Below are 26,243 nucleotides of genomic sequence, written 5' to 3' on the forward strand. Positions count from 1 at the left end.
TTGTTTGAAGTGAAATTCTGCAGTGCCAACAGTAAGCAAGCCATGAAGGAAAGCAGTTTGTCTTTGCTGCTGCCATGGACCGAATGAGTAGAGTCTCGACTGTTTTGAAAATGTTCCTGTTAACAGTTTTTCTTTTGTGTATTTGTCAGTTTATATATTAGTTGCAGTTGTACTTTGCACAAACACTAATTAGACAGCCATCAACACTCAGGGCCAAAGGCTTACTAACAATGCAACTGTGATAGCAGTGTCTTAATTGGTTGAGTATAATTGTCATTAGGCAACGATAAAGACATCTGGGGCTCTGGAGAGAGATCAGCCTCCCCCTCCTCCTCTTCCCCAAATTTGTTCTGGCTATTGCTATCCAACACAGTTGAGCCTTTTCAGATGAGGTTCTGTGTTTTGACCAGTTTCCTGATGTTTTTCTCCTTATGAAATCGTCTGCCTCTTCAGCACCACTTCATTAGAGCGGTGCCCAGCCTCCATCTCTGCTTCCTCCCACATGTGCTCTGCACTTTGCCACCTGCTTCCCAGCCATCGTGGGACATGAGCAGCTTTTAACCCTCAGCTCCTTCTCCTTTGGTCTTCTGCTTTCACTTATGTGAGAGGGCATGAGGAAATTGTTCATCTCATTATGACATCACTGCCAATAAAAAGTAGTAGTAGAAATGCTTTTGATTAATAAGTAGGTATTTTTATTATGGTACGTTTGCAGATACCATATGAATTTAATTTCTTTTTGTTTCTCTATACCATATGTATTCCACATATTGTTGCTCAATTTCAGCAAGGTTTTTATGCATATCTGTAAAGCTTAAGCTGAATTTGGGGATATATTTTTACAGATGTATACATATCTGTCCAAAATTATAGAACTGGCTTGTCAAGGAGAAGTACAGTTAGAAAAATATAGCTCTTGCCTTTTTCCTGCTGCTGCTTCTCATGTGTACACACTGAAATGTTCAGAAGAACAGGAGCGAAGTGAAACGTAAGTCCATACAAGAAGGGGAGTTACTTGGGTGGAGAGTCTTTGTTGACTGCTGAGAAGGATGACTGTGTCTGGTGAATAGGGAGAGAAGCACACAGAGCCAGAGCTGAAAGCCAGGGGCTGCACGGATGAAACACCTTGGAAGGCATCAGGGCAGGGAGTATCCGGAGAGGGGCAAACTTGGGGTTGTAAGCAACAGTCTCTTTCTTCTTCCCTGTTGTGCTTGGGAAAGCAAGACTTTGAACGGCCTTTCTAAATGCAGTAAATCAGCTATGGTCTCTAATGTGGTTTTGCTTTTTTGTTGTTTTTTGGTTTTTTTTTTTAATTGAACTTGAGAACTCAGAATTTGTAGGTTTGGGTGTTGGGTTGTTTGGGTTTTTTTGCACAAGTGGCTTGTACTATGTGTTGGAGTATTTACCTGCTACTGCAATAATCATGTCATTACACCCTCCAGGGGAAAAAAAGAAGCAGCTGAATGCTGTTGGTATTATCGCAAATGTATTTGTTGTTACATTTAAACAGGAAGTGGTTTGGGTATTTTTTTTTTATCTCATTCCAGCAGAAAGCGATATGGGCCTTTCATGGCCGTCTTGATAGAAAAATCAGTAAGTGAATGAGTTTGGAGGACTGTGCCTGTTCTGGGGCAGAAGACTTAAATCTAGGGTTCTTTCATTCAGTAGCTGGTAATCCAAACAAAATTTTCATGGTGAGGTGTAAACGTTGTTGGGGTAGGAAATTAATAGAAATACTGAAATTAGCTAAACATAGGTTCTGTGAAATGCAGTGTGTTCTCTTCAGCCATCTATGTTGATACAGCAGATTTGCTAATTATCTGTAATAAAACAGCCTTTTTATTTTTTACAGTAAGGCAATGCTTTAATAGTTTAAAAGCCTTTGGTTGTGGTTACAAACTGAAAGTGTGTTGCTCTTTACAATAGCATTAAAAGTGGGGAGTTGAACCATTAAATTTTTTAGTTCTGAATTGGATTCATCTGTGTTTGAAATTCTTCCAGTTCAGTTCTGGTACAAGCCCAGCGTACGCTGGAAGTGGGCATGCGGTGGTGATGGCCAATGGAGCGTGTTGTCAGCTGAGGAGATGGTTTATTTCTCCCATTTCCCCATGCTGGTTCCCTGCCCAAACCTAGACCTCCACTTACATTTCCAGCATGATCTTGTAACACCCCTCTAAATCCTTTAGGTTGCCGCAGGGGACTGATTTGTTGTCATGCTGCACTGCGAAGGATGTGAGTGGTGTTGCTGAGTGAGAAATGGGCGTAGGAGGGATACGGGAGGGATGGGGGCAAAGATGCCTTGCGGCCCTCCTCTTCCTGGTGAACATAAAGCACTTGTCCTGTCTTGTGGTGCACTGATGGGGTTTCTGGACAGACACGCATGAAGGTGGGGTTTAGTGGGCGCTTGTGCTCCCCGTTCTCTGTCATGACGGAACTGGAATGAGCACTATGGCCAGGATCCTCTTACGGACGGTTCTGTAGTATCTGTCTGAACCCACTAGAGCGTACCTGAGGTACACGTAACAAGCTCCCATGTGCAGCAGGTCCTTGCTAGGGGTGGGAGAGCAGCAGGGCTCCATGTTACAGAAGTGAAAGCTCTTCAGCATGTCCCTGTCCATCACTGGAGAGGATGGGGGTGAGGGTGAGGAGGCTGCAGGGTGGTCTGATGCAGAGCGACCAAGCAGAGACAGTTCCTGTGTTTAACAGGTCCCAGCACAAACACATTGGAATTTTAGTAAAATTTATTTCTAACTGATAGAAACGTTTGGTGGTTCGGTTCCAGTTTAAGCTTAGCTGTAGAGGTGGTTCAGGTGGTTCTTCAAGAATAGAGAATGGTTCAGACTAAATTTTTATTTGGTTGAATTCTCAGAAAAAATGAAAGCACTTGCTGTGGTAGTGTGTTGTTGGACCTTTAATTCCATGATTGTGGTCCATGTTTTTATTTACGTCTTGAGCTCTGGATCACTTGTGTTGCATGCTACATAGAAAAATCAGAAGCAGTGTGCTCAGAGGATTAGTCAGCCTGTGCCTCCTCTCTATTCCTGTCATTCTGTTTTCCCCATCTATTTTTTTCTTTTTTACATTCCTAGACTGGCCTGTGTAAGAGTAGGTATGTATATGCACTAGGAGGAGATGCTGTTCTTCCTTGCTCATTTGGGGATTAAAATTAACATTCTGTCACTTAGTTCTGTCAATTCTGCCAGTATTTCATGTCTCCTTGAAACTCACTTTTCATGGTCACATAGTTTGGCTTCCCCCTTGAGAATAATCTGCTACTCTTTGAAGTTAGGAGAAATTTGAAAACATGACCCCAGACAAACCAGACATAAAGACAAACAAAAAGCAGCTCAAAATTGAAGTGCTTCTGAAATGTTGTGTGTGTCTTGTTGAATGGGACTGCAAGAGATCTGTGCCAAAACTCAGTGGGACAGGTAATATCTCCACACTTTAAAATGTATCTGAAATGAGCCCTTTTCAGTTTTCGTAAACTGAAGATGTTTTTTGTGGACTAATCTGGACCGCTTGTTTAGTCCAACATGAAAAGTTTAGCGTTGCTTTGGGGAGGCTTCTTTCTTGGTCTGTTCTTTTTTAGATAGCGCTGCTGTAAATTGGAAAGGAAAGCGAGATTCATAGCGGGATTTGGGCCTTGTCTGCAGAAGGAGGAAAAGGGAGAAGTGCTATCCCACCCTAGTCTCTCGTTTTCTTCTATCTTGCTGTGTAAAGCACCGAAGAGGAAGCCAGGTGACAAGGACACAGTTCTCTTTTCCTGATTCAGTGCAGAAAATTAATGTGCATCTCTTTCTGCTTGACAGGCTTCACCGTCCCCTCAGGCACGTCAATAAGTTGTTTAAAGTGGAGTGTTTTCACTCAGAGATGTTGGAAGTAATCTGCTCCAGAGTACCTGTAGTCCTGTTGCAGGGTACTCCCCAAAGACCTGGGTAACATCCGTCAAAGTCCAACATCTTCTAAACCTTTATTAAGCCCCTTCTTTCACAGTAAATAACTGTTTTCTTATTTTCCTTATAAACATAGGACAGCCACATTTCTAACCAGTAGACCTTTGAGGCTTATAAGAGTAATTCTTTTGAAATATTGTTCCCCCAAAAGTCAGGATATAACAGCAAAGCTGATAGATCAGGAAGGACCCTTCATTTTCCAACAGAATCTGTGTCTTGGGTATGGCAGAGAATGACATCTAAGACTCTTCGACAGTGTTAATTGTCATGGTTCTCTCAAAACTGATCTTAAATAATTATTGAACTATTCCAAATAACTATTGAACTGTGTTCTTTAACCAGTCATAGAGGGAGCTTCTGCTCTACTTTGCCTGCAGTGGTTTTTTTCTTTAATAGCATGTTGTGTTCCGCAGCATAGATAGCTCAGAATAGTTTGTGTTGCTTGCTCTGTTAGAACCTTCATTCACTCAGATATATTCAGTATTATCTGAAAAGTTCAGTTCTGTTTTTTTTTCCTCATTGGCAAACTATAGTTTGTTAAACTGTAGTTTTTCTGATGCGTCAGTGAGAGCACCTTCTGCAAAGAAGGCAGCACTGCCTTAATTCTAGAGATGACACTTAATTGAATTAATAAATTAGTCTTCAGAGATGTAGGCAAATCTGATGAGTTGATGAGACATTAAGAAGTTTCTATAAAGAACAGTAAGCTGGATGGGTGCATGCCTGTGTGTGCTTGTATATGTGTACATAAATGCTCTGATTAAACAGCCTTTTCTTGGCACAACCACAATCACAAATTTTTAAAGACCAAAAGGAAACAGTTTGAAATTTTGCCATGATGTAATTTAGACTCGTTACTGATTACCTTTTTTCCACTGAGCCCGGGTCTCCATGCATTCTATAAATCAATAGCTGGTAACTCAGTCATGTCGTTCTTGTAGCTCCAGTATACCTGCCTGTCTTAGTAGACTTGATGCTGCATTCGGTAAATGGAAATAAAATGAGGAAAGCTGATGGGCTTGTACAAAGAGTGTGCAAAAAGGAGGAGAATCAGTCTAGGAGCTGTGAAAGGCATTAGGCTTTAAGACACTTCTTGTTTCTTCCTCCCTTTTCCTGCAGCTACCTCTTTTCAGATGTTTTGGGATGAATAATAGCCTTCCTTTCCAGATATACATCAGGAGAAGTGAGGTTGTGGGACACTCGCACCTGGGACTACACAGCCCCCATCCTGGAACCAATGCACGGTCCTGGTGATGCTGGACCTCAGCCACATGTCTCCTTTGTGAGGATAAACAGCTCTCTGGCTGTAGCAGCTTACGAGGATGGTAAGTAACCACAACTCTCCTCCCTATTTAAAAAAAAAAGGCTTTACAAAAATGAAGCAGCTGTGCTCAGCTTTTTGTCTGTCTGTAATCCTGTATATACACAGACACGCACACACTTGCTTTTATGTGAGAAAGTTGGCCAATAATCCTAAATGCATTAGGAGGCATTGGAACATAGCACCCATTAAAACTGATGTTTAATTCCTACTGGAGCTGCTACACAAAGCTTGAGTGCCAGGCTGTAGTCCAGCCAAACTATCTTAAGCAAATAACTTGTTTTGGTATAAAAATATTAAATATTCTTCCACCAGACTTCTTGTCTGTCCAAAACTCCCTTGGGGTGCTGTGAGGCTTTGTTATGGGAGTACTGGTAAACTTGCATGTCTGATTAATCTGCGTCCTCTCTTGCTCTTGGCATAGTGTATGGATGCCCATTTTCTTAACTGAAGGATCGGTTTGCAGTGGAGGGTTATTATATACTTTGATATAGAGAATAAAAACTGTGACCTAGTATTTAATGAAACCATAATAAAATCCTGGTTATATGCATTGTTTTAAATATACTTAATTGTTTTAAATGTACTTAGATGCTTATATAATGGGCAACAAGAGCCAGAGACCAACTGGACATCTACTGCATGTGGGAACGGCAATTAAAAAAGGCAGGTTTGAACGGTGCTAGCCAATTGAGATGCGAGGCTGAGTTGCTCAGGCAGAGCTCTACTCTGCCTGTATGTACGATTTGACACTTCAATACCTCTCCTGAGGTATGAATAAAGAGTATTTTTAAAGTTAGGGAGCCTTGTATACATACTGTCTTTGATCCTGGCGTTTCTGCATGTGGAAACAAAACCACAGCTGGGTTATCCAAACAAAATCTCTAATCCATGTATTTTATTTTAGAAGTAAATTAAATGCTTTATATGTGAAAACAACTGTTTTAAGATGATCAACATCCTTAGCTGGTTTTCGGGCATGGGTCATGCTAGAACGGTTTTCAGTGGCTCAAAATTGTTGACAGGCCATGTTTTCTGACAACAGCAAGTCTGGTATTACAGAATGCTCATTAATATTACTTACGTGAGTCATAGGAAATTATAACACAGTGATAGTTTCAAGTGTTGGCTCTCTGTCCACTGTGCCAAACAATGATTAGCAGAGGGTCTTTTGTTTGTTTTCTATTCTCCCACTGACTAACCTAATAATTTGTCTAGGTTTCTTCTTTTCTGTCATATTCCTTGTCGTCAGTCCTGTGTGTGCTGTGACTAAACTAGTTTGCATAAAGCTCAGCGTCTTTTATTCTTTTGGGTAGAAATTTTAATGGGCTCTGTGATATGGCAGTTACTCTGATTTGAGAAGCCTGGTCAGAATAGATTAGCTTCTGTGTGAATAGGGAATTATAAAGACTGATATTTAGAAATGTTTACCAACTGGAATCTGAAAGTGTATGTTTACGGTTTGCTGGAGAGAATTATTTTAAACCTGGGGAAGGGGAGGATGACTTTGAAGATTATGTGTTTGTTCTTTGTTGTACTTTTCCAGCTCCCTTTTCTCTTTGTTTGTAAGTTTGACTAACACAGAGAAACCATCTGCTCGTGTTGGAGGTGGTGCTGTCAGGCAAAGAGTCTAGACTTCTCTTTCGAATCCCTGGCTAGCAGACCCGTTCAGATAACATCAGTTTCTCCCAGTTCAACAGAGCTCACACAGCGATGTCCTTGGCATCCGATCACAGGGAAGAACTAACAGGCAGATTCTGCTCATGCCGTGCCTGCCTTACAGCGCTGTTTTGCTGGTTCGGTAGTAGCAAACGCTTCCCAAGGCATATGAACTATAGCAAGGAAAAAGATTTGTCTTGCTGGGATGCCTGCATCTGAAGTGAATTGTAACTCCATGATGGCACTAAAGAAAAATTGGATTGTGACTTCTGGTGAATGTTTCCAACGGTGTCAGCCTCTGAGAAACAAGCTGCAAGGAGAGGTAAATGAGAGAAAAATGTATGGGTAGGAAATGAAGTTCCCTCCGCCCATGCCAGTGCTCAGTGGGGGCACTGTGCGTACACCTGGGGCAACGGGACTTGGCAACTTGATCCACAGTTGTGATTTTTGAATTCCAACCCACTGGCCTCATATTTCTTCTGCCTTGTTTCCTATTGTCAGCACTGGCAGTCCTCCAGTTTGATTTTACCACTAATTGTGTTGCACGTTACCGAATTGAAATGAATCAAATCAAAATGCTTTTCCTGGAGCATTAGATAAAGCAGGCGAGGGTTCTGGGTAATGAGCAGATGCTGCTAATGCAGGGACAGTAGAGGCCTTGCCAGGACTCCATCTGCTCCATGCTTGCCTGACTTTGGCTGTGAGCCACAGCTTTTGGGAAACAGCAGTCTACTTTAGCCATCACCCTCCCCCCTGCCCTCCGGAGTCTCATAGTTTGACTTGAAAACAATGTGCTGCAACAAGACAACATACTTTTTCTTTGCGTTTTTTTTGGTATTTTTTAAATGCTGTGCTTCAGACTTGTGTAGGCATGGTGGGGAGATGCCACGCTGCCCCTGTTTACTGGAGTGATTTGAGACCCTTTGGGAGGAGTTAGTGGTACTTCACAAGTTGCAAAGTAGTAACATGGAGCAAAGGAAGGTGGTTTCTGCAGGGATCAGAAGTGCTCCTGCTTGTTGGCAGGCATCAGGAAGGGAATTTTGGCAGCGCTACTTTCTGGGACTGGAAATCTGCTGTCTTATCCATTCTGATGCCCTTTAAGCTGCTTGTGGGTGTTGTCCCTTCTGTCCCCTCTTTGCAAAGACAGAAATGGAGTAATGTGTTTGGAGTCTTCCCCCAGGTGCCAGGACATGCTGTAAGATAGCAAGAGCAGGGAAACAGGCTGGCTTGAATAAAGGAAAAAGTTTTTGAAGAAAACCACATGTAGCATGTGGTAGTATATTTATCCCCATCGGATACATAGAGGTGGCTGTGGATGTAAAACTCTTGGTTTGGGTAAATGGCGTGTGATTTCACATCATGGTCAGGGAAGTCTGCCTTTTGAGTACTCAACCTGGGAATGAAATCCAGACTTTCTCATCTGTGTCTTTTCTGAGGGGACTGTACAGGGATGGTGTCATTTGGAAATCTCTGTAGGAAAAGGGGTGGAGATAAAACCTGACATCATTTGGTGGAAACTGATGTTGTAACGGTAATGTAAAGGCACGACTCTTACGACTGAGGTCTGGTCTCTCGCTGTTTAGTACGGTAAGTAGCTCGCTGTACCTGCTGGAAGTTGAGAAACAACATTGTTGTGACAATAAAATGTAAAATTTTAGTTGTTAAACAGCAAGCACCTACTAGGGACGAGTTGGCTGTGTGTTGGTGATCCCTCTGACTAGAAGTGTTTCTGGGAGGAACTCAAAATTCAAGATAAGGAGCTTTGAGACATAAGACTGGTGCTCATTTTCACCTATGTGTTTTATTAACTGTCTGTACTTCATAGAAGGATGATGTTATCTGAAAATTGTAAGGAAATAAATTTATGTTCCCAGCTTAGAGGAAAAAAATTACATGTAAGAAGTGTTTTCAAAAGATGAAAACAAATTTTATTTTGTTTAAATCAAGATGGGAAGTGGCAAGACTGTGACCCACAAACAGGGAAAACGTCATGTAGATGATGTGAATTAAGCAGTTTCGGGCCTTTCCACACAACTGTGTTTAGAAGCTGAAGTGAATGAGCATGGAGGCCACGAGCGTGTCCAGGTCCCCTGCCCTAGCATATACAAAATCCTGGCTTTGCTTTTATTTTTTGTAGATAATTCACATGTAGATTGCTCTACAGCTTTTCTAAAGCTGACAGCAACTGCTAGCCGTATCATCTTAATGTGGAAGAGCTGATGTAATGGGTCATTAGGATCTGAGCGTAGGATCTTTTGCACCAAAACGCAGCCCTCCTTCCACTTAGCCCAAGGGTTTGCTGTTAGCAGGTAGCGCTGGCAGGCAGCTGTCCTCCGCTCTGGCTAGCTCTTAGAAGGAGCCGTGACAGGCTGTATTACACTGGCGAACACAGCAGTATAATATTTACAAATGTGATTTAACATTTTTTGCCTCTGCCACCCTTCCCTGTTACAAGATTAGAGTATATGATATGCAAACAGATAAATTTTTTTGTCTTGCCTTTTACACCAGAGACACCTATGTGAAAACAGATGTAAAACCAGCAGCTTTTGCGGGATGTCTTTTGTGGTTCCAGCTTTAAAGGGGGGAATATACTAGTGACAGGCACTGATAACGGAGAACAGCTTCCAGCCGTCCACCTCTGTTGTAGCAAGAGATGTGTAAGACTGGCTGATGTTTACTACGACTGACCAGCAGTGCACTGCGCAAGGCGCAATAGACTCATAGTTAAATGTTTATCCAAATACCTTCCACTCTGTAGTGAATTGCAATACAAGGACCTTTTCATCAAGCCACATTTCAACAATAGAAGTTACAAACCTAAATTCTTTGTACAATCTGGGCCAAAATGATAAACAAGACTGGTACAGTGATTGTAATGTCAAGTGTCAGCAATTATACCATCTTCCTCAGCTTCTTGCGCTTAACTCATTTCCTTGAGCCAAGATTAAATATAAGCAAGCTGTAAAGTCGAAATATGTTTGAGCAGTTATTGTTAGAGTTCGCTTGGAATAATCACAATTGTGGTGCAGATTTTAGTATGCTGTGAAACTATTGCTTATAATTTTGATTTAATGACTTCCTAACGCTTTTAAGATTACAGTATTAAAAAAAAAAAAAGATACTGGGTGCTTGCAACCTTAACTTCACCTTAGCAAAGATATTGCTTTGGAAATGAAGTACTGGTCACTGCTGGAGGCAAGAAGATACACTATGGAAAGCAGTGATCTCATCTGCACTGGTAAATCTTGTGCCTAATTTTTTTTTATGTTGCCATACTAATAACTTTAACTGTAATGGTGGCTTTTTTTTGCTCTCACACAAACATGATTGACTGTTGCAAAGGCTTGCACTCTAATAAATACATTTTGCTGTTTCTGCAATGAAATACAGAATATTCCAAGTAGCACTTTTAGACATAGCAATAGTTTTGCCGGTTGATAAACGCAGTGGAGTGTTTGCTTTTTCTGTGCAAAACGTGATAACGTTTTCCTGCTGTTACGAATGAACGTGTACGCCTGTTTTGCCAGTAGTGCGTTTCTGTGAAGGTCCTTCCATGCAGTGGTTGAAGCTTCTGACTGGGAGCAGGTAACAGGTGACGGAAGATGTACGTACAGAACCGTACACTCTTTTGGAGGAGGGGAGAAGCCAGGGGGACAAGCAGTCCTTTTGCAAGCAAATAATTGTTCATCCTAACGAAAGAAAATGTTTTTCATTTTGCTTTTGATATACCTTTTCAACTCTCCTTTTTACTCCTTATGTTTTACTTCTTCATTAAACAGATGTTAACTTGTGACCTTACAAGTCACCCGTGTTTTTGATATTACCTGGCATGTTTTCACACCATTACTGTGCATCAGGTGTTGCACACTCTATATTTGCCTTGTGAAATTTTCAGATATTTTGAACAGATTTAGCTACTGAACATCTGGTTTAAAAAAAAAGTACCCGTCTCAAGCTGTTTGTACTATTGCATGAGCCATTTTCACTGTCTTCTCTTTTCGTGACATTTGAGATGAATAATAATAATAATCATGGCCTGGTTGCCCAGATTTGGTGAGCAGAATGCTGAAGTCTTCCTTTCCCAATTTCCTACGTGGCTGGAAGAAGGTTGTTTGACTTGAATATTTTTTTGTATTTTGCAGAACTTTCATACATTAATACACTCTTTTAAAAGAGTGAAATGCTCATTGCAGAGATGTGCAAACAAAAGACTTGCGCTGGAAGCAAATCAGCTTCCTTTTCTCCTACACAAAGTGGTCTTTAATTTGGATAAATGTTTTGCAAAAAAATGAAAAAAAGTTGAAAATACTCCTGCGCAGAGGAGTTTGGCAGCAGTGTTAATCGTCTGATGAAAAGGTTCAGTTCTAACATCCGTGATCTGATATCCCTACAGTCTTGTATCATTGATGTTTGTTCGCTTGTTTAAATCAGCTGCCCTGGAGATGAGGCTTCACCCGTTCCCTTTGTTTTAGTTTGGAGCCGAGGACTCGCTGCGAAGGCACAAGAGTGCCGCGGCTAAGCCGTCGCGTGGGGCAGACCGGGCTGCAGAGGGAATTACGGTCTGGGCTGTCCATTTGTATTTGTTAACTTGTTTTAAGCGTGTGTGAGATGTGAGCTAGCATTCTGTTTTTCAAAACCAGTTCAGCAGTTATTTACCTTTCAAGCAATTAACATAATTACCATTATGCTAAGAAGTAATTTTTGGAAGTTCTGCTCTGAGCCCTTATGACTCCATCGGGACAGTTTTAGTCGGGACTTATCTTTTTGATGGAAGCCTAATTGCAGTTTTGGCTTTGTGTAAACAAACAGAGGCGGCTAATTGTTTAGGCAAATAGCAGATTAATTTAAATATGCATCCCTAATAAAACAAAAATGGTCCCCATTATGGTACTCATTCCCATGGCGAGGAATATAAATATTCAGTGGGAGTGCCATTAGACAGGGATCTTAAGGATTATCTGCATTATTTCACATGGGTAGCACTTTCCAGATACCAAATAATCTTTACAAAAGCAAACATAAATCAATTTAAACTCATTTAGATACCATTTCACTATGTGCAGTTTCATTACCACACTCTTGCTTCACCTCCTTTGGGACGTGGGAGGAGTGTTTGCAAACTGGCATTGGTGCCCGTCCACAGCTGTCTGTCAGAGCTTTTATGTCTCCTTTTGAAGGAATAGCTACCATTAATCATTTCATCATTAATGGCCATGCTCAAGTAAAAGGAAGGCTTCTCCAGCCCTGTCTATCATGTCTGAAGATTGCTTCTCCGTTAATTCAGTGCAAAGGTGGCCCTGAAGTCTCCAATTCCGTCTGGCCCTTCTGTTCTGTAATACACTCCTGATTGCTTCAGGTTGCTCTTATTCAGATTATTGCTTTAATGCACCATGCTTTTAAATGGAGTATCGGTGATCTGTGCTGGTAAAAAAATGCAGTCGCAAATGTCTTTTGACTTGTACTCCTGTCTTCTTTGGGGTTTGTATTCTTCAGCTTTCTGGAAGCTTTGAACTCTTTTGCAGTTTCTGTTTTATCCAGAGCATCAGGATGAGGAGCTTTGCTGCTGGTCGGAAACTGTTAAGGGTGGTATTAAAATCCCGATTGCTGTGTGCAGAGCTTCCGGTTCTTCGCTTTAAAACTTTTCTGTGTGCGGCAGAGTGACTTAAATTTGAGCGTGGGTTCCTCAGTGGTTTTGGTAGTAATTGAGGGTGAGCATATAGGAGGATAAAAATGTAGGTGTCTGTTTAAGTCTGGTCTTCTCCAAATGTGGAAAAGTAAGGGAATTCAAGCAGTTTTTCTCAAGGTAGATAACAAAGTTATCTAAAAGTTAAAAAAAAAAAAAAAAAAAAAAAAAGAGTTACCTAGAGAGCTATGAGCCTCTGATGCGAGAGACCATAATCTTGGAAAGTTTCCTCCGAACCTGTTACGTGGTGCTATGCAGCGTCCTGAAGTTCTGGTTTCCTGCCCTACAGTCTCTCTTGTGTATATTCATCTTTTCTCTTAGAATGCTTATAAGCTTACATCTTTAAATGATCTTTTAAAGGTTTGTTAAATTCTAAGGTAAAGCATAGCATTTGTGTTTTGTATACAGGAACCATTAGTGTGTGGAGTCTGATGTTCGGGCGGGAGCCAGTCCATCATTACCAGCACAATCAGAGGATACAGGCTTTAGCTCTTGGTTCAGAGAGCGCAACAGTAGTGACGGCATCTGGCTTCGAGGTCAAAGTGGAAAGCCCTAATGACAGAGGATTCTGGCAAACTACAGAAACATTTGAAATCCAGAAATTGGTGAGTGTCCAGGCTACGCAGCTTCATTCCAGGAGCTCCTGATCCACTAATTATTTTTGTTACAGTTAAGAGGGATCATATAATAATCTTACAAGAGTGTTGCCTGAACTAGATAACGGCATTATCACTAGAGGCTATGATTTTGAAGCAGGTTAATGGTAGAGGCTTTCATCACTGAAGAGCAAGGGTGAAATGCTGGCTTAAGCTACAAGTGAAAATGAACAGAAGTCCATATGGTGCAGGAGGTTGGCTGTTTTTAATTAGTTTTTTGTCAACTTCAAACTAAGTTGGCTGATTTTATAAATCAGTTTTCTCACGTAGAATTGGAGCTAAAACTCAAGGTCTCATTCCAGATCAACGCTATCTGATTAATTCTGAGGCAGGATATTGCAGACAAGCTAATGGTATCACTTGTGAAGTTGTAACTAGTTGTGCAGTTTCTTTAGGTTACACCTTCTGTCGCTGAAGTTTTGAGACTATTTTAATTAAAAATCAAAAGCTGTCCCATTCTCTGAAGTTTTATGTCTCTGAGTATCAACATTTTTTAGAAAGGGGAGGACGTGCCTAGGAATAAATTGAGTCTTGCAGCTTCTCCCCTATTGCAACAAGCTACTGTGCAGCTAATGGGTATGATGTGATTTAAACCACTCCTGATTAATCACCTCTTTTAAAGCTAAGACAGTCTTATAATACTTCAAATGTTTGGGGACTTTTTTTTTCAATTTTTAAGGTTTCCCAACAAAAATGTTAAAAGAACAGCACCCACTGCCTTGTAGTTGGATCCATTTTACTCTTGCATCTAGCTTTGCCCCACGTGACAGGCAGACACTCATAGTCTCTTCTAAGGTTGGGTTAGAAATCAGCTGTGCTGTTAAGGCGTTTAAACCCTTCCCGTGGTGAGAGTTTTTAGCAATGTCTTAGCCGTTTACTGAAATGGGAAGAGCAATGTCAATCTCGTCTTGTGACAGAAGAAAGGGGAGCTGATGTTTGGGCTGTCCTAGAGTCACGTGATGACTTTTCTTTTGATTTAGGGTATATATACATTATTTCATGTAAGCATCAACTATTTCATGTTAGTTGCATGAATGTGGTGCGTCTTCCGGAGCACTGTATTTGCATTCTAGCCTTGGTATTTGCTTTGTATGCTTTAACCTTATGGCTTTCATCTGTATGAGACTTAAGTCTTGCTCCTTTCTTTGATGTGACTTGGTGTGTTCCGTTGTAACGTGTTCCGATTAGTTTTTTTTAAAATGGGCTCATTCTAAAGACTGTGAGCTAGATTTCATCATAGGAGCTAAACTTGCAAAAGTTCAGAAATAAAGTTGATACTTGGTCTTTGTGTGAAATTAATCCATAACTGGGATGATTCAAGAGAGCTGATAACCCCACATCAGTAGTTTGTTCAGCTTAGTATGCGGCAGTAGTGATGTAAAAGAACTTTTGGCTGTAATGAAAATTAAAGGTCTGCTCTTTTTAGGTCAACTTCCTTAACCTGGTTCCAGATGTTACGGGGAGTCCAGTGACAGTAGCAGCTGCAGAAGACATTGTCTATCTCCTGAAAGCAGAAGATCCTGGCAAAATCCTCCATTCCGTCTATGGTCAGCCTGTCACATGTCTTGATGTGTCTGCTCATGAAGCAGCCTTTGGGGTCAAAACCTTTGGCTGGTTATTGAATGAGCCCAACCAGGTATTTAATTTTTTTTTTTGCAAGATTTTTATACTTTCATAATTAACAAGGGAAAAAAGAATTCATGCTACTGACCGTTTCCTTCCTTGCTATTCTGCTTTTAACAGTAGAGGGAAGACATTCTTTTAATGCAAAAATCTGATGCTTCTGTTAGTTTTCTTCCACTGGGCTGATTTAAGCGATTACTGTTCAGCTGACTGTGTTCACTGTAAATACTTTGCATTCTCTGCTCCTCAGCAAGTCCCAGCTCCTTCATATGTCTCACATGTATGCTGCATCAGTGGTCCTCTAGGGGGAACTAGTTGCAAAAAAAAAAAACCAAACCCCCAAACTAAAAAAACCTAATGAACAACCCCACCCCAAAAAGCAAAAACATCCCTCAGCCTTTCTGATGGGGGCATCCTGAGCAGCGTGTCAAGCCCTGTACACATGCAGATGTGCAGTCTTAGGGGGTCAGGGGGATGCTTTTTTTGTGTGCACTTGAGGGTTTGAACTAAGTTCCTTCCAATTTGGTGAGAATGGTGTGACTGTTGTATTAAAGGAAGCTAAATGATAATCATAGGTTTAAAGCCCCCTGTGACACAGTCAGCTTCTTTTATCAGAACATCTTAGCAGTGGCAGGGTAGATCAAAACAGACTCTTTTTGTAACCTTGCTGAAGACTCGTGGCTGAGGCATGCTTTAATGCAGCTATTCTCAAACTTCTCTGCTTGCAGGAGGGGGGCTATTTTGGGCTTGCAGACCCAAATAGGAAGTATAAATAATTGTATTTTGAGGGCACGCAGAGTCGTACCTGAGATCCCAGGTAGCTGGTGGCAGCAGGCTGCTCCTGGACACAGCCCCATTCCAGGGCAGGGACCAGGCTGTGGAAAGACCTGTTTCCAGATGCCTTGAGAAGAGTTTCTGTCCCTTTCCTACATCTCACCTACCTTTCCCATTCCCTAATTTCATTCTGTACTTTTGTGGTTATACTTCAGGCATGTGATGGGCTATCAGCAAAGAGGGAAGGAGAGTGTTTCAGGCAGGTAGAGAAAGAAGCAGGAGGTGAGCAACCAGATGAAAGGAGCTGTGGTCTGTACTGTACAAATGCAGCATTTTCTTTGGCAAGTGTCTAGAACAGGAAAGCTTTATTTAGGACTACCTCTGTGTTAGGAATAAATGTGTCCAGCTGCATCTAATTTCCCCTTAAAATTCACGCTCACTAGGGAAATGCTGAGGCCACCATAAATACCTCTAGGGTTGAGAGATGCTGTGAGGCCATGCTGTCTTTATTAATTCCTTTGCTGTCCTAATCCAATTCTTTTCCCTACAGAGGTGGGAGGTTAGAAGGTAAAATTGCCTCATTCAGGGGCATTACATCGGTGATCACCTTTGTGCCTCGTAAAGGAATAGAGAAATCTACTTAGGCCCCCGAGCGTCACACTGTAAAGCCGGACATATTTCCTAATTTAGTTCTGAAGTATTTGGCATTTGATGGCAGATTGTATTAAGCAGTGCATCAGCGCGCATCCTAATCAGGGAGATGGGACTGAAGTCGTCCAGACGGCTGGGGTGTGTTTGACAAGGACGCTTGCTTGGCATTGCCACAGCAGCTGACATCACGCCGGAAATTAATTACTAATGTCTATTATGATAATTATTCGCCTCGTGCAGACGTGAAGGGACTTCACATTGGCTGATTACGCTGGTCATAAGTTGACAATCTGTCTTTAGGAGAGCTTTTGGTCTCAGAAACGTAATGATGAAGAATTCCAGCCCCATTTGCTCCTGGCTGTGTTGCTGTAGTGGGAAGTCTGTGTTCCTTCTCAGTTTGGGGTTTTCTTTGTTTTTCCTGAGGGATTTTTTTTTTTTTCTTTAGTGTAAGCTCACAGTGCTAATGCTACTGCCTAGTAACGTGCTTTCTGATGAAAATATAGCTAGGGAAACCAACTTTTCCCCTATCTCTTTTTTAATCATTATCTAATTTTAACCAAATTTGACAGCAGAGTAGAGATCTGAGGCATAAATTTTGTAGGAACTTTTATGTCGGAGAGGAGAAAAACATCAAATCTGTGGTGTAGACTTGCTTACTGTTAGATGACAGACATCTGTGCAGGAGAGAGGGAAGACTATAAATGCATCATCTGTGAGAACTTCAACTTTCACTTCATTAAGCATCAGACACCCCAAGTATGATGCTGTTTCTTGAAAGTTCATCTATTTAGTGTTCCTGGAGCTCTTTATTTTATGTTAAGTGAAGATCAGTTTCTTTAGTAAGTGTTATTTCAGCTGTATTAACTCAGTGTGGAATGTACTATTTTCCTTAAATCCCAAACTCTTGAAATGTTGAGATATCTGTTCCTATCTAAGCTCATGCATGGCTAATAATATAGATCAGATAATGAACGACAGAGAAAACCTTAACCCTGGCTTTCCCTTTCAATGTAAAGTGGTGCTCGTGACAACCCAGTGGGCATGCCCTGAAGGATGGCGTCTAGCGAATAACGTATTACCCTATGTCATGTGGTTTGGAGACCCGTGATCTCAACGCTGCAGCAGCATCGCAGTCTTGGCATTCACTTGTCTGAATTTTGGGTTTGAGCATTGTATGTAAAATTAAATCCACAGATTTAAACTAGGGCTCGCTTTGGTCCTCTTCATGTCAGGATCTTAAACAAGTAGCACTATAACTGTCAGGATTAACATCATCTGATTTCTGATGCAATTCTCTCGCTGATTGTAGGACCTGACTGAAGCTTTTCTAATAGTTGGTATATTTATAAGATTTCCTGAATGGACCATCTGCTGTCAAGTAAGTCTGGTGTCCTACTGTAGCTTCAGGTGAGCGCTCTCCTGCTTGCAGATTATTTCTATGAATTTTTTAGTGCTTTATTCTCTTGGGGGGGGAAAAAACCAAACCAACCAAACAAAAAAAGTCAAAACCAACTTTGTCCTGTGTTTAAAATTTAGTTGAAATTTTTTAATGTATTTGACAGTTCTTGGTGAAGAAGATAATCCACATGGGAGGATTTGGGGGTTTTATTTCCATCAGAGAAACTTCATATAGTACGCAAGAGGATTTTATTTTAAACCCATGCAGCTGAAGAACTCTTTATGTTACATGCATTATAAGGCACAGTTTAGAATATGCTTGTGTTTTTGGTTGCTTTGTGCACAAACTTGACCTTTATTTCAGAGCAGGTAGATGGAGAAGAGGGGAGTGATTGCAGAGCCTCCAACTTGGGAACAGAAGGCTATGTTGAGATCAGATGTCTTGGGAGTTGTTTGTTATGCTGTCGCTTTTTCATCTGTTTTGAGCTGCTGATTGGCTTGTACTTGATGAATGGCGTTCAACATCACCTGTCTCTTCTCATCAGCAATTGAAATACTGCCTAGTTTTCCTCCTGTATTTAATGTTTCAAGAGTTCTTCAACTGCTTGATAATGTGAGCGTATCCAGTAGAATTAACCACTTGAAATGGATGTTATGAACTAATAGGAAGTGAAAAACAAATTTTAAATATTCCTTTAAATTGAATTTCATACTCTGTAGTCTCTCTTGGATGATGTATTTAGGCCATAGGTGCATTGTATAAGCCGTTACATCTTTCTTGCATCTTAATGTAACTAAAATCCTCCTCTTTGTTAACTGGTAAGCTTGCATTGTCTTTTCTGGTGTTGTAATGACTCCAGTTCTTGTGGTGTTCCCAAAACTTCAAATTTTTTAATATTGATTTTTCTTGTTTAAAAAGGTAGGTGTTTTTCAGTTTTGTTAACCACTGTGGCCCTTGTGAAATAGTTAATTTTTCAATAAACTGATCTTTATGCTTGTTTTCATACCAGTAGGAGGACAGGTCTTGCTGGTGACTGAATTTGAACATATGGGACTTCCCCAAACATTTCTCTTTAGGGAGCTGTAGGACTGTAGGGTGTTAGCAGATCTTTGAAGGTGAAAGGTGTTATAAATACCTTTTTCTTTATAAACTCTTTGGTACCACGTAGGAGAGACAGAACTCTTTCTGAGGATCTGAACTGTGTAACTTTTTATAAGTTGAGCATTGCAAGTAAGTGCAGCAGAGAGACCAGAAGTTTTCCTTGTCTAAATTTTGTATGATGCATTGATTAACCCCTCTCTTGCTGAAAAGTAACAATCATCCGTCTTGGTTTTTCTGTGTTTGTAAATGACGAGAAATAATGTTGCCAGTTAAAAAAAAAATCCCTTTTGTATTGGCTAGTGTTAATGACATTCTGCTTTTTCTGTTTTCCCTATTTGTATGTTAATGTGAATACTTCAAAATCGGCCCAGCTGCTTAGATAAGTGTCTCAGGTTTAGGATGTTCTGTGGGTATTCAAGGTGATAATCTATGAAACCAAGAGAATTAATACAGTTTTTAAGAATTACCTTGCCTTCCTTTTCCCTGCCCTATCCTTAGGTTAGGGAAAATGCGTTTCTGGGCTAGGGCTTGTTTTTTAGTGAGTAGGTGGTTCAGTGGCTAAACATAATATCACTTTATCTCTGGGTACCTGAACTCTTACATCAATCTCCAGCCACAAGTCAAGTGAGTCTGGTGACCTCATTCCAGGTCCAAGCAGACATCTGTCCACATCACAAGCCCATCAAGGCTGGCAGAGTGCTGGCCACTGGCAGCCCGGGCTCGGGTAGTGTCCAGTGCTGGAACAGCAAGGGTTGCAGGTGTGTTGGCAGAATCACGTTGCTGAAGCTTGCGCTCTGCCTGCCTGCACAATGCTTGGCTCTACTTCGTGCTGCCAGCTTGGAGTCTTACTTTTTAACTCCAGTCAGATGAAAACGTAAAAGGAAAACACAAACTACACTTGCCTTTAGCTTCATGTGTAGCTTTTACAGCAGGTGTAGATATTTGGAGGACCAAATAGCGTGTATGGCAGACTGCTTTTGTGGCTGGATTTGCTGCAACCTGTTTAGACTCTGTTATTTTTGCAGTCCTCTGTGTGGGTCTTTAAGCACTGCTTGAGGCTGCTTGGTGCAGCTCAGTGCATGCAGAATAAGAGCACTCGTTTGCCAGCGTAAAGTCACCTTTAGGATGGCATGAAAGTCAATTTTCCACATGCTCGGAGAAACAGTTGTGTTACCAGCTTTACACAATGACTTATATCTGGCAAGAGCTTGCAAAATAGTCTCTCTGGCTGATTGTCAAAAATTACATCATATTGGAGTAAACTGCTTTTAAATCAAACATCCATTATTCATGTATATTAACTGCTTTTTAAATTTTTTTTTTACAGGCTGTTTTGTGTATGATTTACTCTTTTTCTTTCTCTCTGATTGTCTGTCTCCCTCAGCTGCTCCTTTTAAATCTTAGCTCATCTTTAAATTTATGGAGCCAGAACACTTACCTCTGTACAAGTATCAATATGCTGACCTTGCATTTGTTAATAGTCAAATTTTGTTGTTGTTGTTGCAGTGTTATGTGCCATATTTACAGTAGGCAATTCAATATATTTGCGCTGGGGAACTGTGCCCCTGGGGCTTGTAAACTTTGAAAATATTCTTTTTCCACATCCCTTTAGAAATAAAATTCAAACTTGTGGCAGTGCGTACCATATGTTGTACTTAATTTGATGGCTTCTGCTGCAAATGCATATGAAATAGCCTTACTGCTTTTGTAGATACCCTTTGAATTGAATGGTTTTGACCTGAGCAAAAACGAGATCCTTCCTTATTCATGGTGGACTCAAATTTCATGACCCTTTCTTCTGTTGGCAATATTTTTATGTATTCAGGCGATGTGGGGGTTTTTCCTCCTTGGCAGAGGGATGAGCAGAAAGAAAGGGGGGGAAACAATCTGAAAATAAATGCAAATTCTGTTGCCAATCTTGCTGCCTGTTCCTCTGCCTGTTTCAGCAACTCAGTTTTTTCATTTGGATCCTCTGTCTCTGAAGCGACAGTTAGAAACCTCTATCCTAGACGGTTCTGTCTGAGAAAGTGATTCTTTCATGTATCCTGTCCCTTATTCAGTAAGTAAAAGGACGTAGGTTTTGTGTGGTTTTACAGTATACTTTTTACTAATATTTATGATACTCTGTTCAATACTTCATCTAGATAAGAACTAAATCTACTCTGTATACAGAGTGCTTTGCCCAGTTCGGAGAGACAGCTCACTTTTTACGAGCCGTGCGGTGTGTAACTTTTGACGAGAAGCAGAGATGCGATTGCAAAGGGAAACCAGCTATTTCACAAAGCAGTTGTCTGCTGGCTTTCAGCCAGGACAGTGGGCTGAACACCCCTGCTCTTGTTGAAAGTACCACAGGCTCTTTGATAACAAGTGCTTGGGGATTTGTTGTTTTAATGTTCCATCCAAAAAAGACATCTCCAACAACACAGGATCCCAAAACACCTGCTGGGGTATTGGACATGCATGGAAGAGTTCCATCAACAGCATTTCCTTCAGTTCCTTGGTTTCTCTTGGAAGTATCTCAACCAGAGTACATCGACCACGCTTGACCTCACTTAGCTGCGAGATGTAACAAAGCTCACAGCTTAGCTATTCTGGCTACAGAGACTGTAATTCTTTGTAAATTAACTTAGTCTTCTTTCTTGAGTTCTTGGACAGCATTTAGAGAGAGTTCCCTGTACCCACTGCTCTGTAGTTTCATGAAGTACAGTAACGTTTCCCTTCTTGCTCTGCCTGGTCTCGTGAATTTGCCAGCTTCTCAGCACATCTAGCTGAAAATAGTGGCCACAGGTTGAGACTTGCCCAACTTGCACAGTAAAGAGGGAAATTAGTCTAATGCACTGCCTTAACAAAAGAGAGAGTATAAGCATGAATAATTAATACCACTAGTCTGTGGCAATCGGATAAAATGAAGTCCCATTTGCTCAGCCTTATTAAAAGAGAGAGAGAGAGAGGGAGAGATGGTAAAGGTCGTTAAGGGACTTGTAACATGGAAAGAATCGCCTCTGAGATGGATAATGTGTTTTCTAATCTCTGTGGTCTTTAACTAAACATAATGGTAAAGGTACTCTGGCTATTTCTGGCTTGCTGAATTATTAAGCATTCTGGGAGATTGCTTGGGTCTTATCCAATAACTTAGATTTTTTCACTTGAACAGTGTTAATAGGTAACACTTTTTATTTTGTGCGTTAGATTCCTGATACATCTGCACAGAGTATTTAATGCTTTTCCTCCCTTGTGTCCCCAAAGTCCCACGGGGGGAAGGGATGCTCGTTAGTGTGTTATCCCAGGGTACTTCATTTCACACCCAAATGGTCTTGCTTCACTTACCTTCAGGTCGGTACCTATTAGGTCACTGGTCTTGGGTGTCCATTATAGGATTTTAAATATCTTTAAAAGGGTAATCCCTTTGCAGTGTGCATTATAGGATTATAAACCTCCTAAAGATCTTACGCTTTATCTGCCCTTTAACATACAGGCCCTTCTTTCAAGTCCCTGTTGACCAGGTATTTTCATTCGTTCTCCTTGGCCTTTGTAAGGAAAATCCTTGTTGCCTTGGGATATTATAGGAGAGCTCATCAGAAGTGTTCTAAAAACTCAAAAATTGTCATCAGTATGTTTTTAAAACCTCTGACGCTAAGAAATTATTATGCCAACTTTCAAAAGCATTCTGAGTTTTTTGTTTCTTTACCTATCGGTTTGTCAGGATAAGGTTTTGAAATTGATTTGCAGACCATAACATTGCTCAAGACGGTAGTTGAATCTAAAGATAGGTAAATCCTGGATGCCAAAAATCACAAAGAGAATCTTTCTTCCAATGATAGAGCTAATTGGCTAGAAATACATATATCCGTTATGAAATTTGGAAAAAAAAACCAATACCCAACAGTGTTTAAAAGAATGGAGACTGATATGAGAAGAGAAGGAATTGGAGGGGGTAGGAGAAAAAGGTAAGACAAAAGCTTTTCTTCCAGTTTTGTGGATCTGAACCTTTCTTTTTTTTACAGATTCACTTTCTTATATACAAACATTTTAAATTGTTGGCCATCTACAAGATATGTGAGGAGAAATAAATAGCTTTTTAGCTGGTGCTACCTACATAGGAGGATTGCCACAGGTCTAAAGTTTAGACTGCAAACAGGAGAATACATAATATTTGCTCCAATGTAAAACAGGGATCTTTAAATGCTATGTGGAAGCTATTTTTCATGGTAGTCTTTCATGGCCATAATTGAATTTTCAAGTATCTATCATATGTTTACAGGATAGATGGGAGCTATGGTCATTTATATAAATTAATAGTTTATGGATGTTCACTTTAAGCATTAGCCCCAGGGGACTTCTGAGAAAGCAGCATTTGGCCCGCTCCTCTCCAGAGTTTTACCGTACAGCTGGGAAGGGCTGGTTCAGAGGCTCAACTGGGAGCTGGAATGGGTTGCTGTTGACCTGATCGTTTATTGTTCATAAGTTGAATTCAGCAATTTATTGAGTTTGTCTCTTGTTCAAAACTTCCTAAGGAGAAATTTGGTTGCCAGGCACAGATATTAGTTTCCTTTGCACTGAAAACTGTGCAAAGTACCTTTGCCAGAATGCCATTACCTCTGGGATTGGTTAGTGAGCTGTTGGAAGCTGTGCTGCAACTGAGAACAGGCTATAAATTGGTCTTTACCTTGAAGATTTTCATGCAGTTTGTAGCAACTTTTTCATAGTATTGGAAGTTTAAATTAATTTTTCAGCAACCTCTAAGTCCTAAGTCTCCCTGCAAAGGTAGAGTCTTCCTTGCTTTACAGAGCTTCAGTAGAACTTACTTGGTTTTTTGGGTCTTAAGGTGGAAAAATCGCATGCTAAGGACCGGTATTTGACGCAGATAGATTCACAAAGACAAGGCTGGGAAAGGGAACTGGTTGGGAGATTATAATTATCACATGAAACTGAGGAAGGCAGGTATGAATGTGTTGAGTCTAATGGGGACCTGATAATACATCTGAATAAAACTGTGCCTGCTCTTTAGCTGGGAGAAATGGCAGGTGGAGGAAACCTGCAAATTCTCTGCCTTCCTTTGCAGTATTCCTAGAGATCTTTAAAGCTTTGCTTTTGTTACCTAGAGGCATCCATCACAAAATGATCCCCTCCTGCTCACTTCACTCGACCTCTCAGATGTTTACTAAAATTGCAGATAGGAAGGAAAAGGCCAGGCAGCATCACTGTCGCTGCTCTGGCAAATGTTGAAGGAATGTGTACAGATAGTGTAACATTTATTAAGCTGCATGTGGATATAATCAGAAAAGTAGAAGTTAAGAATATTGATGTGACGTTGACATGGCCACGCTGATGCAGCCACGGAAGCCATCGGGTTTTTCCTGATGTTTTAACTACTGTTACTCTTTCTATGGTCATAGGTTTCTTTTAAATTAAAGGAGCATCACCATGAAATTTAATAATATTTATCAAGTTACGTAAGACCAGGTACTGCGCTGAGCTCCACTGGGCTTTGACCAGTACATTTCTTCTGTTGCCAAAAATACTTGCTCTCCTAAATTGAAAGACCCAAATAGATAAATCTCATCTGGCCCCCCAGGAAAGACAGAAAGAGAACGTGATTAAACTGATTGCTGTGCAAAGGAGAGGAGGGTGAACAGACGAGAAACAGCTCGTACCTCTCTTCCAGTCTCTGGTTGAATCATCCTGGATGTTGTGTAAAATCAGAGTTGCTTTTATTCCTTTCCCATCTGAACTGCCACTTCAGATGTAATATTTCTCTTAAGCTGTTCCTGCCGCGTGATCTATACAAAAGCTATCAGCAGGGCCTGTCAGCGCTGAGTCAGTGTTCAGTTCTGCTCTTCAATTTTTGCTGTATTTGACTGAATCTTTCTTGAACAGTCCATCTGTCTAAACCTTCCAAATGTTGATTCTGTTTACTTTTCTACTCTTCTAAATACTAAAATTGATGAAGAAACTATTTGCTTTTCCATGTAAGCCTTAAAAATATGACCTGGAGAAGATCTGTATGGTTGGCTTTGCCTGCCTGAGAGCTCTATCTATCTGATACTGGTTGATGAGAACCTTGCATACCTGCTTCTTGATGGATTCCATTGTGAAACTTGATTTCCTTACTTCTGAGGGTGTTGTTGCCCTTCTTAATAGGGGTAGAGATGTGTCTTGTTTCTCAATATGTTAATACATAACTGAGTCCTGCAGATGATCTCTGATGGTAACAACTCTGCTCTGCTTCATGCTGCGGCAAAGTGTAGTAGTTGTGCTCATGCTACATTTAGCCGGTGTTTGTTCTCTTTCTGCCAGATCCTTCTTTACAATCTGGAAACAAGTCAGTGCCTGAAGAAGATGGGCAACTCAATAGGTGACTTTACGTGTGTCAACCTCCAGAACAGTCCTCCAAACATGCTTGTTACAGGCAATAAAGACAGAAGGTAGGTGCTACCAAGAGCTGCAGCCCATCTCAGATTAGCTTACTTCCTGTCCTTCTGTCCTACATCTGGACCTGCTAGAATTTGTTTCTCCTCTAATGTTTCAAATGCAGCCTGCGTGAACTTTAGGAACAAAATATTAGGTAATAGTTGGATGTGGCTGCCAGTTTGCTTTGTTTCGGAAAGCTCCATGGGAAGACTTTCTTTTTAAGCCATTTGGTGGACGCAGTTGGTGTACAGCCCAGCGAGACCACTTGGAACATCTTCCACTTCCCCACCACCACCCGCAAAATTAGTTTGGCATTTAAAAGCTCACTTTCTGATATTAAAAAAATAACCTAAGGGATGAATCATGTAGGATGAGATGGGTCTGTCTGCCAAATGATGTCAAGAGTGTATTTCAGAACACTGTGATGTCCCTCAGGTGACAAAAAAAAGAGACTTTCATATGAACAGATTCCAGCTTCTATTTAGCTGATTAGCAGCTTTCTCTTTAACTCCTTGGCTTGGGGAGTAGGATTTTCCCAGCACAATATCTGGTGCCAGGAACGGACGCGCTGGGAACCGTCAGCGCGAAAGGATTAAAGTGCTTAAAAAGACCCTTTGAGTCCAATTTTTAGATTTTCTTTTTTTGGCTAGTTATTTGTGGGGTCTGATCCAGTGCACCAAAGGAGATGTGGGATGGCGAGGAGCCAGTGTCTAATGGCTCCCCATTCCTTCCCCCCTCCTTTCTGCACTGGGCATCAGGCTGCAGGTGGTGGTCTGGTGTGGTGGTGGGTATCAGCTTGTAAGGCGGATACTTCCCTTTGCCAAATCCCAGACCTCTGTCCCGCCAGTGCAGCAGCTTGCAAAAATGATTATTTTGTCAAACAGCTTTTTTCCCTTCTCAGTGAATAGGCAGTGCAAGCAAACCTCACACTTTCTCAGCAAAGAGGATAAAGGAAATATCTGAAGTTTGACACATGTAATTGAATCCTTGGGAGTTTTTTCCCTCT

General features: G+C 41.0%; 1 protein-coding gene across 1 annotated transcript in view; it reads left to right on the forward strand.

Moving 5' to 3' along the window:
• Positions 1 to 26,243, forward strand: part of FBXW8 (F-box and WD repeat domain containing 8) — a 51,623-nt gene that overhangs the window by 19,260 nt on the left and 6,120 nt on the right. The window contains exons 5-8 of the mRNA XM_075110374.1: positions 5,124 to 5,281; positions 13,031 to 13,227; positions 14,705 to 14,914; positions 25,124 to 25,251. Coding sequence (XP_074966475.1) covers positions 5,124 to 5,281; positions 13,031 to 13,227; positions 14,705 to 14,914; positions 25,124 to 25,251 — 693 coding nt within the window. The remainder of the gene's footprint in view (positions 1 to 5,123; positions 5,282 to 13,030; positions 13,228 to 14,704; positions 14,915 to 25,123; positions 25,252 to 26,243) is intronic.

Source organism: Phalacrocorax aristotelis, chromosome 15, assembly GCF_949628215.1.
Source record: "Phalacrocorax aristotelis chromosome 15, bGulAri2.1, whole genome shotgun sequence".
Lineage (NCBI taxonomy): Eukaryota > Metazoa > Chordata > Aves > Suliformes > Phalacrocoracidae > Phalacrocorax > Phalacrocorax aristotelis.